The sequence below is a fragment of the Chaetura pelagica genome, unplaced genomic scaffold (assembly GCF_000747805.2).
Source record: "Chaetura pelagica isolate M959 unplaced genomic scaffold, ChaPel_1.0 scaffold90, whole genome shotgun sequence".
NCBI classification, from domain to species: Eukaryota; Metazoa; Chordata; class Aves; order Apodiformes; family Apodidae; genus Chaetura; species Chaetura pelagica.
Window position 1 is genome coordinate 247,296 of NW_009953496.1, and position 15,153 is coordinate 262,448.

The 15,153-nt window shown below is 36.9% G+C and overlaps 1 protein-coding gene across 3 annotated transcripts in view; it reads right to left on the reverse strand.

Moving 5' to 3' along the window:
* Nucleotides 1–5,811: 5,811 nt before the first annotated feature.
* FAM184A (family with sequence similarity 184, member A) overlaps nt 5,812–15,153 on the reverse strand; it is a 46,007-nt gene continuing 36,665 nt past the window's right edge. For 2 of the 3 annotated variants that reach the window (XM_009999090.1, XM_009999088.1), the window contains 4 exons: nt 12,512–12,629; nt 11,716–11,820; nt 7,900–8,102; nt 5,812–6,173 (listed from right to left, as the gene is read on the reverse strand). In XM_009999090.1, the coding sequence (XP_009997392.1) occupies nt 6,092–6,173; nt 7,900–8,102; nt 11,716–11,820; nt 12,512–12,629 (508 nt within the window). In that variant the 3' untranslated portion in view covers nt 5,812–6,091. The remainder of the gene's footprint in view (nt 6,174–7,899; nt 8,103–11,715; nt 11,821–12,511; nt 12,630–15,153) is intronic. The other variant, XM_009999089.1, reaches the window with a different exon arrangement.

Here is a 15,153-nt window from a genome sequence, read left to right on the forward strand (position 1 = left end):
CGGCCGGCCCAGCTGCCCTGCGGGTGGAAGGGGGCGCTCCCTGGATACACAGAATCACCGAGGCTGGAAAAGACCTTTAAGATCGTCAAGTCCGGCCTATGATCTAGCTCCACCACATCGGCTGGGCCGTGGCACCAAGTGCCACATCCAGCCTTTCCCTGAACACATCCAGGGATGGTGCCTCCACCGCTTCCCTGGGCAGTCCGTTCCCATGTCTATCACCCTCTCTCTGAGGAACTGCTTCCTAATACGAGAACCACCCGCTCAGGCCGTGGCTGGGGCTGGTACGCGCCCGTCTCCCACACCCCGCTGGGACACTGCTGGCGTGGGTGGCCGTGCTGAGATGGGCTGGCGGATCCCACAGCTCAGGTAGAGATAGGCTGAGCAGCATGAATGTGGTTGAATGTTCATGTGACCGTAAAACTTGGGCTTCAGCCTCCGCCCTGAGACACGTCTGCTGCCAGCCCTCGGTTGTGGCTGCCTGGGGCGTTCGCAGCCTGTTGTGTGCTGACTTCTTTGTGCCCAGCCATCGCGCTGGTGACAAGTTAAACAGTGATAGTCCCAGCTAAAGACTCAGCTGCTCCCTAAAGTTTCACGTTTGTCTGTCAGGTTGAATGTGGAAGGCCTGGTAATTTCCAAGAGTACTCACTGTCGTAACAAAGCCAGATTTTGGTAGTCAATATTGAATTACCCTTTTGTTTTCTTAAGCTTGGCTCTTCTTGTTCCCTAGCAACACAGCTATCAGTGCTGCTGGCAGCAGCTGCTTCTTATTGCGCTCAGGCAGATGTTTATTGTGAACAGGCCTCTATAGCATGATTAACTCTGAAAATAACTGAGTTGCCTTAGTGACAGGCAATTTACAAACTCATCTTTAAGACTGTGCAGAACTTCAGAGTGGATCAGTAGTTCACCTGGTGGGTCCCATTGTTAACCATGGAACTCGCAGTGCAATTTGTACAGTCAAGAAAGCTCGGGTGGCCTAATTGTGTATGTGGTTGAAAATGATAAAAGTTAACAGAGTTGTGCAGTAAAAGAGCCCAATGCTGACCCCGGGAAATAAGTTCTATTACGAATAGAAATGTAGTTCAGCAGTCATGCCTAAGAATGAAAGTTCTGTTTCAGCTTGGTTTTGTTACCTGATCTCAGTGCTATCCATAGGTACTTCGGGTTACTATAGCCTAAAGAAATGGATGCTTATTTATATGACCAAATACACTGCCAAGTAAATTAGCTTGGAAAACTGATTTCTGCTGCAAGCTGATTTCTGTATATAATTGCACATGGAAATTATTCATCTTTCAACTTAAAGATATTGCTAAGGAATGCATAAGTACAAAAATAAAATGGATAAAATGCCCAACACCCAAAAGTAGCTAAGCAACAACACTGTGAATTAGAAAGGTGCCTTCATGAGAGTAAAAATAAGGTTTAGCATTTGCCTATGAAGAATAGTAACAGTACTGCATTGAACTACATTGAACATACCATGAAAAAGCAACACAGCTTCTGTAAGGAAAATCAGTTGGCATCTTTCAAAGCTGCTGTATTTTTGCAAGTTAGTTAAAAAAAAACAACTCACAAAAACAACACCGTGCAAGAGGCACTTGCATTTGTTGTTTAGAGCTCTAAAGTCTTTATGTAATCAACAGAGGTAAGTGGGCTGATTCACCCTTGAAACCCTCTGTTGACTGCAGAGGATTTTCTTAAGTGATGTGACTCAGTCATCTTCTAAGGGAAGTAAATTGCAGCAAGGGTGGAAAATCTGGGGTGTAACTTTCTCAGTGCAGAATTAGTGAAACTTGTCTGTGGGTAGCATAGGGATTATGTAACAAAATTCACATAATACTTAAACCATAAAAAAGGAAGTAATAGCTCTTATATCATGATCAGATCTGACTTCTAATATTATGAATGAAGTATCCTGATATTCATTAGGAATTCCTCACAATCTACAGATTTAAAATAAATATTTTCAGATTAAAACTGGGGAAGAAGTGAATGTCTATTAGTCAGAAGTTAATATTGGCATTTTCTAGCATTTTCTAGTTACTGGGATAGTGTATTTGTTAACAATTTACCTCTCCTATGAAGACAGACTGAGACAGTTGGGCCTGTTCAGCCTGGAGAAGAGAAGGCTCCGGGGAGACATTTTAGTGGCCTTTGAGTACCTGAAGGGGCTACAGGAAAGCTGGGGAGGGACTATTTAGAAGGGCTTGTAGTGATAGGACAAGGGGAAACAGTTTTAAACTGAAAGAGGGTACAATTAGATTGGCTATTAGAAAAAAATATCTTACCATGAAGGTGGCGAGACACTGGCATAGGTTGCACAGGGAAGTTGTAGCTGCCTTATCCCTGGAAGTGTTCAAATCCAGGTTGGATGGAGCTTCGAGCAACCTGGTCTAGTGAGAGGTGCCCATGCAGGGGGGTTGGAATGAGACGATCTTTAAGGCTCCTTCCTACCCAACTCAAAACATTCTATGATTCTATGAAAAGAAAGGACCCCAGTTTTTTCAGCTGCCACACCAGGAAGGCAAGAGCTGCAACATGGAGTATTGCTCAGCATCCCTTCATGTTCAGTTACAGAAATGGAAACATTTTCCCCATAAGAGACTGTTGCTTTCAGTTTTGAAGTGCAACTCATCAAAGGAGGTCCTTTGTGAAAAGAGTTCTCTAGTCTCAAAAAGCAGGAGAATTAGCACAAAAAGATTACCTACACCAAGAGTGAAAAAATGATATTCTGCTTTAAGAATAAAAGATTCTTGCAGCATGATAGAAAACACTTTGGAATAAGAGATTATAGGTATATCCTAAAAAAACCGCTCACACTCCAAACAAAAATGACAAGATATTCTATATTCTTCAGCTTTGTAATGCTTAGATACTCTTACTCTATAAAGTGATCAAAAATTACAAATCTAAGACATTTAATTTTCAATTAAATGTGTACATGTTTAATGTAGAACTACTCAAACCAGTTAGAAAATAATCCAAGCTTTTTCTTCCAAAATAACAGATCATGAGAAAAACAGAAGTGAAAATTATATTTGGACTAACATAGAATGTTAAAAATTCTGTAATAGGGACCCATGTAATTTCTTGCCAGTAGTTCTCATAGGAGTGATATTTTCCCTGAAGTCTCAGGTAAATATGGTACACGTATGCTGAAGTAACTGAAAAATGCAAAAGGAAGAAGTAAATCTGACAATTTCTATGTTGGCACTGTTTGCAGCTGGGTTTTCAACCATCTGCAGGCCTTTTTTTTCCTCCCAAGTGTCCCTTCTAGGTGCAATTCCTAAAAAATTCCTGCTGCAGAAAGCCATGCAGTTCTCGGGACATCATTCTTCCCTGTGCTACAAGATCGTGTCAGATGGATCAGCTGGAGCAGTTTTCTGCTAACCTGGAAGATTGATTTGCACTCACACTCTTATCACAGAAGTGAACAGAACAATCCAGACTGAAGGGCCAACCTGGCCTTAGGGCTGATTGCTATGATGATGTTCTGATTAACATCTGCATTTTTTCCCTGTATCAAGTGTAGCCTTTTACTTCCTTCTTCCCTAGGAAAACACAGTAGGGATTAAATTATCACATTCTTTATTGTTTGCTCTTTGACCTTATATTGTTCCTTATGAATAAAACTAAAGGGTCAGGGGGACCTGCTGCTGCTGAGATTTAATGTGTCAGAGCACAGAGAGATCGCTCCTGAGAACCCAAAGATGTCCCCCCCACTGTAAATAATGCTGTGCAACTTCACACTCATTCTGTACCTCCTTACTGGGAGTTATCTGTTGAGGTAAGAAAGGCTGCATGCATGTGTGAACAGAGACTTTGCAGAACTCCCTGCACAAATGGACTCATGAATATGTGCACTTTTAGCTTTTTCCAGAATACCAGATAGTGCAAAGAGCAAGAACACAAAGGGACTGTGATAAAGCAACCTTCTGCATTAATCCCAAATGCTAGATATTAACTTTTTATTATAAATACATTTTAGAGTTACATTTGGCAGAAAATAGTATTTTTTCCCCTAGCTCTTCTGTTTTATTTTGGGCTTTTTTGTTGTTTTTGTTTTTGGTTTTTTGTGTTTTTTTCTTCTTATATTAGTAGATTGATTCAGCAGTGAAACAGCTGCTGGCAGATATGGTAACCAAATCTTTTTTCTCCCTTCCAAAAGACAAGTGCCAACTAGCAAAAACCAATGGGCACACTTTTTACTGAGTGGGTGAAGTAAATGCAGGTATTTTAATCTTTGGATTATTGTTCAGTTATTCATTCCATATGTAGGAAGGTACAAATGAAGTGGAGAGGGGCAGAAAAAGGCTTAGCCCTTGCAAAGCATGCAAGAAAGAATACACAACACTCACTTCAGTACATTATAACAAAATGAGCTAGTGTATTTTATTTTGGGTAACAGCCAAGAAATCTGACATTTTGCCCAATATGGCTTTCTTCTAAAATTAAAAAGTTGCATATACCTACAGTTGAGTCCACCAGCTACAGAAAATCTCCTGTATATATCTTTAATCCATGGCAGCATCACCAGAATACAGCTTTCAGTGGAGGCTTCAAGCTGAATTATAAGATAGAAGTTTTAAAATGTTCATTTAGAATATTTTATATTGTTTATATGAAAACATACAAATTTTTCATTTATACATATACTACATATAAAACTTATTAGCAAGTATCTTCATCTGGGTATTACCTTTGTGCATGTAGCAAAAAAAGGATGTAGTTAGGGCTTCTGACAAAATATTAAAGTTCAAGACTATTGTATATGCTAACTAAAACCTTACTCAAATAACTCAAACATTGTTTCCTGCTTTTGAAGAGAAGAGATTCAGCTTAAAAATACATTCATAAAACAAAGAGACAATTTTCTCCCTGAGACTACCAGTGTGAGTTACTTTGTGGTAATCTTTGAATGAAAAAATATAAAAAAGACAGTAAGCTCTAGTTTCCTATATGCTGCAGCAAATTTCTCAAGCAACACCAGCATCATAAAAGGTGTAGATTGGAGAATCATGCTCACTAGCTGAAAAAAAAACATTTTCAAATATCAGTTTAGGAAGAAGAAAAAGGCTTTAATTACCTTCCCTCAGCTATATTAAAGTTTTAATGAAAGATCTGTATCTGTAGTTTGTGTGAAAGGGAAAAAGTTGGGTAGTGGGTTTGTTTGTTTTTCAATTCAGTCATGACTTTTATCCAAAGCAGGACTATATGCTCAAAATGTATATTCTTGACTTATGCAGAGGTACTTAGTACAGTATTCTAAATGTTTCAATCGTGTTTTTGTGAATATTCATAAAAATACATAATTTATTCTAAATGTTTCAATCGTGTTTTTGTTTTTGTGAATATTCATAAAAATACATAATTTATGGGAACAGTTTCTGCTTAAGTTCAGTGGCAAAATGTTGATTATTACTAGATGGCAAAATCTCATGAGCAACAGGTAAGGAGTTGACCCCCCCTCAGTGAACAGCTCCTGGCTTGTGGCTATTTTAATCCTCTTGTCAAAATTACTCTGCTCTGAAGGCTAGCAGATACACTAGTTTGATTTGTTTCACATTCTTCCTTTTAGATGTCAGAAAGAGACAGTTTAAACCGCTACCAAGTCACAGATTAGAATTGGGACCCATTAAACATCTGCCCAAATTGGAAAGACAGTGCAATATAGTATAGCTTTTTCTGTTTTCAGTTTAAATTGTATTTATAGTAACCATGCAATTACGTTGGTTTTGGGGGAAAAGCCTTACCTGAAATCAAAGAAAACACATTTATAGGAAAAAGGGGGAAAGCAATATGTTTGTTCTACCAAAATTTATTATGTAGTAATTACAAAGTTTAAAGATTCTTCCATTTTAAATAAAAATAATAGTTATAATTACGCACATTATATAGTACCATGTCAAGTGATTCCAACAAATATAACATGAAATACAGTGCAGTTTCAAATCAGAAAGACAAATACTTTCTCATTCACAGTGTTTGACAAATTACAGGAAAGCTTGTTCACATGAGGGTTTACTTAAGGTCATGCTCTTATGAACAGTCCACATCACGCTGTGCCACAAAGACAAATCATCTCTCAGAACGTGAAGTACCGGGCAAACCACTCCTGGCGCTGTGGATCCTGTGAAGCCTCTGGTGAAGCGTCAGTCTGAGGAGGGCTAAATCCACAGAAAGAAAAAGACAAAACTATTATCCCACAGCTACATAAAAAGCACAAATGCTAGGAGAAAAAAAAAAAAAGAAATCTCAGAGAACATTCGGTAAAGAGCATGGTCTTTTTCCCATGTTTAATTATCAGTGTGCCTCAGGACATGATTTAGTATCTCCCTATAGAATCTGTGATCATCCACTCCATTGGAGAGCATCAGCAGCATGGACAAGTCAGTTCAGAAGCCACATGAGAGGGTGGGCAAGTAATATTTTGGAAAACATTTAAAATCTCAAACAGCTGCAGGATTTCAAGAAGAACAAAAAAGGTTTTCTTGGAAAAGCGTGACTGTAGAAGTTCCTCTTTTAGCATCCTTTTCCTGTGGTAAAGTTAATTTTCAAAAATATGATGCGAGCATCATATTTGGAGACATGTGCTCACAAAGATTGGTTGGCAACTAAACAAAAATACACACTATTTTAATATTTAACACTGATCACATATCACTTGCATTGCTGTTCATGCACACGTTTAAGATATGCTAATATACTAGGAAAAAAGAAACTGCTGCACTGCAAACAAGATTTGTTTCCCCCTTGAACACTTAAAATTCTCACAAAATGAGCAAGAGAGAATATTTAAATCTAATTTAAATTTAATTACACAATTAACTTTCTTTCTCAATAAAAATCAGTAAGAAGATAATCCCTGCTGTATTACTGGATAATTCAGAGTGCAAAACAACTTGGAATGGAAACTCCAGCATCACAGTCTATAAGTTCATGCACATGCATGTTACAGGTATCTGAGCACACTCATGCACATCACATGCGCAGGAAAAAATAAGCAACAGTAATCTTTTTATAAAAAATTGTTTTTTTTCAATGAGACTGTTTTCCCTGCCTATTTTGTATTTTAGTATTTGTTTACTTTGATAATTAGTAGCTGGTAGGTATGTGGTCTTTCACATTAAACCAAAAGAGAGACTAAACAACCAACTGTGGTCATTACATATTGCTTTTAAGTTGCAAACTTAGAGATCAGCACCTACTAAATAGAGTACAGCACTTCAGTCCATTTAATATGTAGGTACATAAATCCAAAAGATTAAAATCCTGCCTCTAAAATGCCATTTTTAAGTTACTCAATTCACTATATTAATTTGTGAGAGAATTACTTGAGACTTTAATGCTGGTTTCGATTATTGGAAGCTCAGCCTTAAGCATCCAAGGATGCACATTTCCTGTTGCTGTAGTGACATTACACTTATGAAACCATTTAATCTCTGTGAGGAAAGGGGAAACACAAAACATTCATGTAGCACAGAAAATAGTTTTCTTAAACAAAAACCATTATCACGTAATACCAAATAAAAGAAACTGTGCTAGTATCAGTTCCTAAATGACAACCATTAAATAACACAAACGTTTAAAACAATTGTTCATATATGTAAACAATTGGAAGCACATGAATTCTGTTAAAGTATCTAAAGAGGTTTTCAACGTTCAAGACTTACAAAAAAGTGAGATAATACTTGACATTTCAGCAAGGTCTACAATAAAAAGGAATACTATAAAGAGGTTACAAATATAATGTAAAAATTAAAAATGCTATAGAGTACTTGTACCTCTGAAAGGTTCACAAAGCGAGTGGGATTCAGCTCAATAGGAATGCAAAATTTTCCTGAGTTAAGCCAAAAGAAAAAGAAAAAAAAGCATTGGTGAGGCAGTGCTCACCTCAAAAACGTCTTGGGCTCTTTGGGTGGCATTGGCTGTGGTAGTGGTTTGCTGCTGTTGAACTCAATATCGTGGATGGGTGAGTTAGGAATGGGGTCCAGGCGGTTGGGATGTCCATTGCCCACCACTCCGCTAGATTCCACAGCACTTAGATTGGGGACACTCACAAACCTGTTTGTTGATTTATCGTTCTTCTTCTTTTGCTGCATTAAAAATAACAAGTATAAGGAAAGCTTCTCACATAAGGACAGACGAGGAAATCTGCAAATTTAGAAGCTGCATTGATGGCTGGTTTGGAGTTGTTTTTATTGAAGGAGAGCAACTGGGACAGATTGGCCTTTTTTATTTTTTCCTAATTGTAGTTCACTCTTTGCTTTGGCCAGAACTGAACACCGCACATTTTCACAGAAACATAAAATTACTGATAAAGACCATTAAGTTATTAAGACTTAGTATAATAATCAATGAATATATTATATGAGATCTTCCAATATACCAGTTTTTCTGTTTAAGACATTGGCAATCGGAAGTTTTCCACAAAATTGTCATTTAGTCTGTTAAACCTTTTATGTTTTCTTCAATCTTTTCTTGACACCAGTGAAGCAGTTCTGCTGCCAAAAGTCATTACAGGAAATTCCAATGGTGAAAAAAGTTAGCATCTCCAACAGGTTTCACCCCATCACCGAAGAACGTTTTGGTAACTGGTACATGGAACCTAGAAAAGCAGCTCAATTGCTTTTAAAGCAATTCCACCCTAACAGTTAGCGAGCATTACAGCAATACTGCTAAAGATAAAAATATTATTGTATAGGAGTTCAGTTTTTTGCAGAAGGAAAAGGCCAGGCTTCTAATGCTCCTGCAGCTGCCTCGTCTAGACACCAGATGGCAAAACTGAACATTTTTCTTAATACTTTCTATACTCCTACTGATAGTAGTTCAAGGGACTCAATTTAGTGAAGAATTTTATTTCTGTATGACTATTTTACTCTCCTTAACACATAATACAAAGGAATCCGTATTTACTCTCTCTACTTTTAATGTTGAAGGATGCCATAAATAATTCTATGGCTTTTTAAAAATAGCTGTATGACAGATTGCCACGTGTATTTTCTGACTACCATCAAATATTCTGTGGTCACATTAAAATATTAATATTTTTAAAGCCTTATTTCAAAAAATAGGATTTTTTGAGTCAATTGATTAATTTATTCTATTGAATTATGTATTATTAGAATATATAATAAATGCTTTCCTTCAATTACATATATGCAACCCTAACAAAGCAGCTGGGAGAAATACCCCCTAAGGGCTTATGAACTACACCTATTTGAACTACATCAAGTGAAAGACAAGTGGAATCTCATGTTGTTTCTATTTAATACTTTCCAGCAAAATTCCACTTGAAACAGAAGAGCTGCTCTATTCAAGGGGGGGTGCTTTCTTCTGTTTAGCTCTCTGCAAACTTTTATTTCAGCACCTGACCTCTGGAGGGTTGGCAGATGCAAATGTTACTAATTGTAGCCACACTGGTGGATGTGTTTGTCAAAATACATTTAAAAAACCCTCAACAACTTAACAGAAAGCTGTAACAGAAAAAAAAGTCTTTGTTAAGCACCACAGTGAAATATCATTATGCTAAGATACACTTTACTACTTCTGTAGTAGCTGAGGCAGCAATAAATAGCATTACGGTGGAAAAAATAGTTTGGTAAAAGCAACCAACTGTATGTAAAATACCTCTGCAAGGTCCTATACATTGTAATTAAAACTGTGTTAAACACTGCAGTTAAACTTGTGTGCCTCCTAGGTGTGTTTCTGGAAAATGTACATTATCCACATAAGTGCTTAGGAAAATACTATAGTTTCTCTCTTATTCTCTATAAAACAATCTATGCTTCTGAAGCAATCAAATTTGGAAAGACAAAATTGTGTGTATTGTTTCCATGAAATTCATGCAAAGTATTAAGAAACTTCAGATGTAACAATGGAATACTGAACAGATCCATTGCATAAAATAGCAAAGCTGTAATACTTACTGCAATGGCTGTAAGTCTGCATTAATATGCAAAGCCTGTAGTAATGCATAGATTATTTTTATTGCAAAAAAAGAAAAGAGAATGAGACTTTAAGTTTCTTTGTAACTCATTCTCCAGTAACACAGTACATGCTGTGACAAAATACAGTAATGTAGTCCACAACTTATGAAATGAGAGATCAAAATGTTCTGACATACAAGACAGTTTTAAAGTCTAAACAGTTTCAAGTGATAAAAGCATATTATAAAAATATATTAATTATCACTATGGAAATCTGATGTTTAAGTACTTTTCCCAAACATTTCAGATTTCACACAAAACACAAGCTTACATACTTGATGGTTACATGTCACATCTTTATAAATGTACAATACATCTGCAAGGTACTATGTGCTGCAATTAGAACTGTGTTAAACACTGTAGTTAAACCTGTGGACAAACCTGTTCAGACAAACTTCCAAAATTTTCAAACAAGCTTTACCACGTAAAGCCAAATTGTATTTGGCAGTCCTGATGTTGTCCCTACTGGTCTCAAAATAGGTTCTTTTATGCAGTTATGCATAAAAGTTATGCTTCCACAGGTAAGTTTGTGAGAGCTGCTGGGCTCCTGGAAACACAGAATATTGACAATTTGCAGCAGTTTGTGCAGCAGTGGGAAATATGCTGATCTGATGAGAAATTATGGTAAAGCTTAGCTAAATTACATGGTCTGATCTCAATAGTGGAACCAGACCTCCTCTTAAATAATGGAGCCTGAACCTTGATCACTGAAGCTCTCGGGCATCTGAGCTGCTCATGTTGTGCCCCTTGGGTTACCCTTTGCTTCAGAACCTTCCCAAGTTCTTCTGCCTCTACAGCTGGGACAAATCTCTTCCCTTTCCATGCAGGTGAAATAACCTGTGGGTTATGACAGGGAGGAAGGAAATATCAGAGGACTGGTTGTTACTCCTGAGGTGGTGAAAAGAAATAGGATTAAAGTACCCTACCACAGTTCCTGTTCGCCTTGAAGGAATGCTGCTGGCATTTGAAGTAACAGGGAGGCTACTATGCCTGGTCTTACAGTAGCCTTCACTGGCTGCTACCCTGCAGGATGGAGAGATCTGGAAAAGGTTGCTACTGAAGTGTTTTCACTCATGTAGGAGGTGACAGTAACTTAGAAGGCTGGAGACTGACTTATCTCCCGCTGCCTCCACAGTCCATACCTGGGTTGTCACTCCAGTTCTCCAGTGTTACTCTGTCTTTCTCAATTCAGACTCATTCCATTCCCTTCTTACACTTCTTCCCTTTTTTACTTGTATTCCTTCCTTTAGTGTCCCCTCTCCTGCTATCTCTAATGCTTTTCCATCCCAAGCACCACGTGAAAAATGAAATTGTCCTTGAACTTTCCAAAATAACAAAGAAAAATTATGAACACAGAATTGGCTATGGGTGTCACTGTTCTCTATTATATGCTACAGTCCTGCCCTCTACTGCCTTTCTGTCACTTTTCTATTTTGATTTTGCAGCTTTGTGAGAAGGAACTGTGTTTTATGTCACACGTCTAACAAAGTAGGGCAACAGTATCAGTGGACCTTTCAACAACACAAAAGAAACAAACCACACAAAAATAAGTACAGACAAATGGAAAACTATGTTCCTTGTTTTGAAAGCGTTTCGAACACTTTTAAGAGTGATACATATATACATGCAGGCACAAACACACACACATTTCTTCTTTTTACTATATCCTAGCTTTTGATTTCTTTTTCTTTACTTTAGCAATGAAGTCCATGGAACATACCTTCACCAACGGATTAATAACACCAACATTAGGGCTTGCATTAAAGATTTTGTTGTAGTTAGTCTCCCTGTTAACTAGCTCCAGCTGATAGAACTTTTTGTCCTCCTAAAAAGAAGAGCATATAGAAACTTCTTTTTATGCATTTTTATAATCAGTTAGTGGCCAAATCTGCCTATAAAATTATCTCAAATTAACTTATGTTTACATTTCTAAGTAAACTGGCAATTATAAAACCTGCATTTTTTTTTTTATTTATCATGTTTTATGTATTATTATATGTAAATAGTAACCTTCTATGTATGCAGTTCTGTTGCAGTTCTATGCTCTGAGAGTGAGCATAGCCCAATGGATTATGCACTGAGAAAGACTCAGTATAGTTAACTTCTGGTCTCTAATTAGCTTGAAATTTCCTCATTCCTTCTTGCCTCTTAATCAGGATCTAATCAGACTAATCTGAATTGGGGTGTCACACACTGCATTTGGGAAACTCAGTGAATCAGGAAATTGGTCTTAGAAACCTCAGAGAAAAGACTATTTCTTACATAGCTTATTCCAGGGTTGGAGATGGGGGATGTCTCATCCAAGTCATACTGGAACATTTTTTTTATTGTGTTTGGTAGTGCAAAACTCTGTATCTCATTAGTTTTACTATTATGAACCATTGGAACCACAGGAATAATGTGTTCAATAATATGAATAACACAACAGCAGGATTTAAATACAATTTAAACATTTTGTATTAGATTAACTTTTATACTTGTCAAGATATTAAACCAAGAGAGCATGGAAGTCTTACAATCAATTTCTTTATGAGTTGGTCCCGCTCTGCAATTAGGTCTTTCAGTTCTGAGATAAGCTGCAAGTCTTCTGGTCTTGATTCTCTGTTTTTATATTTTTCCTCCATTTCTTCTAAACTTTATAGGAAAGAAGAATACCCCTTTTAGCCAGATCCAGTGTTAAATGATGAGAGAATAGGCACATCTTGATTAGTACAAAAGAGAGTTCAGGGCGTAAAAACAGAAGATTGACTTTCTTGTCCCCTTGAATTAATTCCTATGTTTTCATTCAGCTTTAGTTAGTTAAAAAAAAAAAAAAAAAAATCAACCCAACAACGCCATAAGATTTGCTCTGGTAACTAATAATCTGGGCAAAATCCTAAAAACATAACATCCCTCTTTGTGCATGCAGTACTAGGTGTTTGAAAAAAGGCCTCTTGGAAGTCAAACTGAAAATAAGGCATTCAAAATCATAATATGGGCAGTAGGATTACAGAAGACACAGCTAGGATTGATACTAATGTAAAATACAAGGACTACTTTGCATTATATTTAATATTAATGTAATTTTTTAAAAACTGGCAATTAATTTTCTTGATGAGGAAAACAAACAGTATCATTGTTCTTATAGGTGACTACTCTGAATAAAGATGCATGCTTGTGATACTGGAGAAACTGGATAGACAGACAAAGCTGGCACTGTCTTCCTCAGTTCATGTGGAACATACTGGGACAAAGATATCCAAGAACAGTGAAGGCTAATAGGTAATTAACTCCTCTCCACAAAAGCATCTTAGTACCATTAGTAATGAAATAATGAAATGTGCTGCAAAAGAAAAGCAATAACACTTGGGTATTAGGATATCTGGATTAAGAGAAATGTTAGCGACTGATAAACATTTGAAAAAAAAATTGGAGGAAATTTGAAATGCCTGGTGGGAAAGCATTAAAGGAGAGAAGCGAAATAAGCCAACGGAGAGAGGAATTGTACAAGTAACCACAAAAATCTCCTTGTTTCTTCTTAAAGAACAAGTTCTGAAGACATGACAATTTCAAATTACTGTGTCTCTTTGAAACATAGATATAACATTCATGATGCTAAACATTTGTTCCAAAGGAAACTACTAAGATACTTGTCTCACACATTCAGCCCTCATGTAGATTAGTAAACCAAATTTCAGAACAGATTCAGGGCTTGTAACAAACTCAAAAAAAAAGAAATTAAAAAAAATAAATCCCAGATGTACCCTGAGAAAAAAAACTAAGAATTGAGGGTGTCTCAGTCAGCTCAAACTTATATCCCACAAGACACCTGCAACTAGACATAACTTCTCACTTGAGATAAATATTTTCCCTTCAGAAGCAGCTATGTGATTTTTACTTTGAGTTGCACCTGAAAAACTGTTCATATTTAATTATATTTATAACCTTCAAAAAACCTGTACATAATTTGAGGAGATTATATAATGTATTTACATAAAACATAAACCAACATGACTGTTTTTGTTTGCAGAGAAGGCATTTGACTCAGCAGAAGAGAAATATGCTCAGCTGGCTTAATTTTTCTGTGTAGGTTTTATGCTGGCTTAAGCTATTGCACACAGACCCCCAGAGTACATAGTTCCACACAGCTGTCATTTTATTTTCAGATATTTAAGAGAACTGTTTTCTTTCTGTTTCAAATAATATGGACTTTAAATACTCTAGTGGTACAGCCTAATTAATGATACCCACTCCCAATTACTGTAAGATAGATTCTCCATTTCATAAACACTCACAAGGCCACACGTTAGGTGAGGCCGAACCTGGAAATAGTTGTTGTAGAAATAGCTGCATGAAACTCTTCTGGGTTTTGTTTGCTTGTTGTGGGTTTCGTTTGGGTTTTTTTCAGGTTGTTGTTTGGTTTTTTTTAACACAGTTTCCTCTTTTGACAGCTCCTTGCTTCATTTTAAGTAGAGAGAGATAATACACTGAAGACCAGGTCAGGGCACCCTAGGTAACATTTGCTGTCTTTAGGGCAGTGGCTGCTTCTTTGTAGCATTAAGTTGAGCAAGAAATAGGAACAGGCAACTAACTAAATTTAGAAAATTTCAGGACAGTGAAAAATGAACTTAATGGGAAAAGAAGTTAGGGTAAATAGTTTCAAAACCCAGTTCTGGTGACTGCTCATAGGTGTGTTTCTTGTACAAGATAAATGCAGTAAACAGGAGGTAGTTTACACCTAATTTATTGAATGGCAAGTTTCCACGCTTATCAGGGCACAGGGGTGTTCATATGGACTATTACAAGGGAATAAGAACTAGAATTTTATACCCATTGTATTTGAATATAATTTCTGAGTGCTTATTATGAAAAATTAGATGCATTTGGGCTTTATTGTCAATTTCTAATTTATGTTTACTTTAAAAAGTTTTCTGTCATATCTGTAGACCGAATTTTCTCTGCCATAAATCTTTTGTCCTTCAAGAACAAATCCATTAGTGACAGTTTTGTTCAGGGAAGCCCTGAATACTCAGCAAAAACCTGACCAAGTAGGTTTGTCCTGGTTTGAGACAGGATGAAGCCAATTTTCTTTTTACTGTTTTTTTTTTCTCCTTCAGTGAGCTCTCTTAGCTAGCAGAAAGTTTTCCAGCTAGTGGACTGATAATGCCAGAATGTTTAT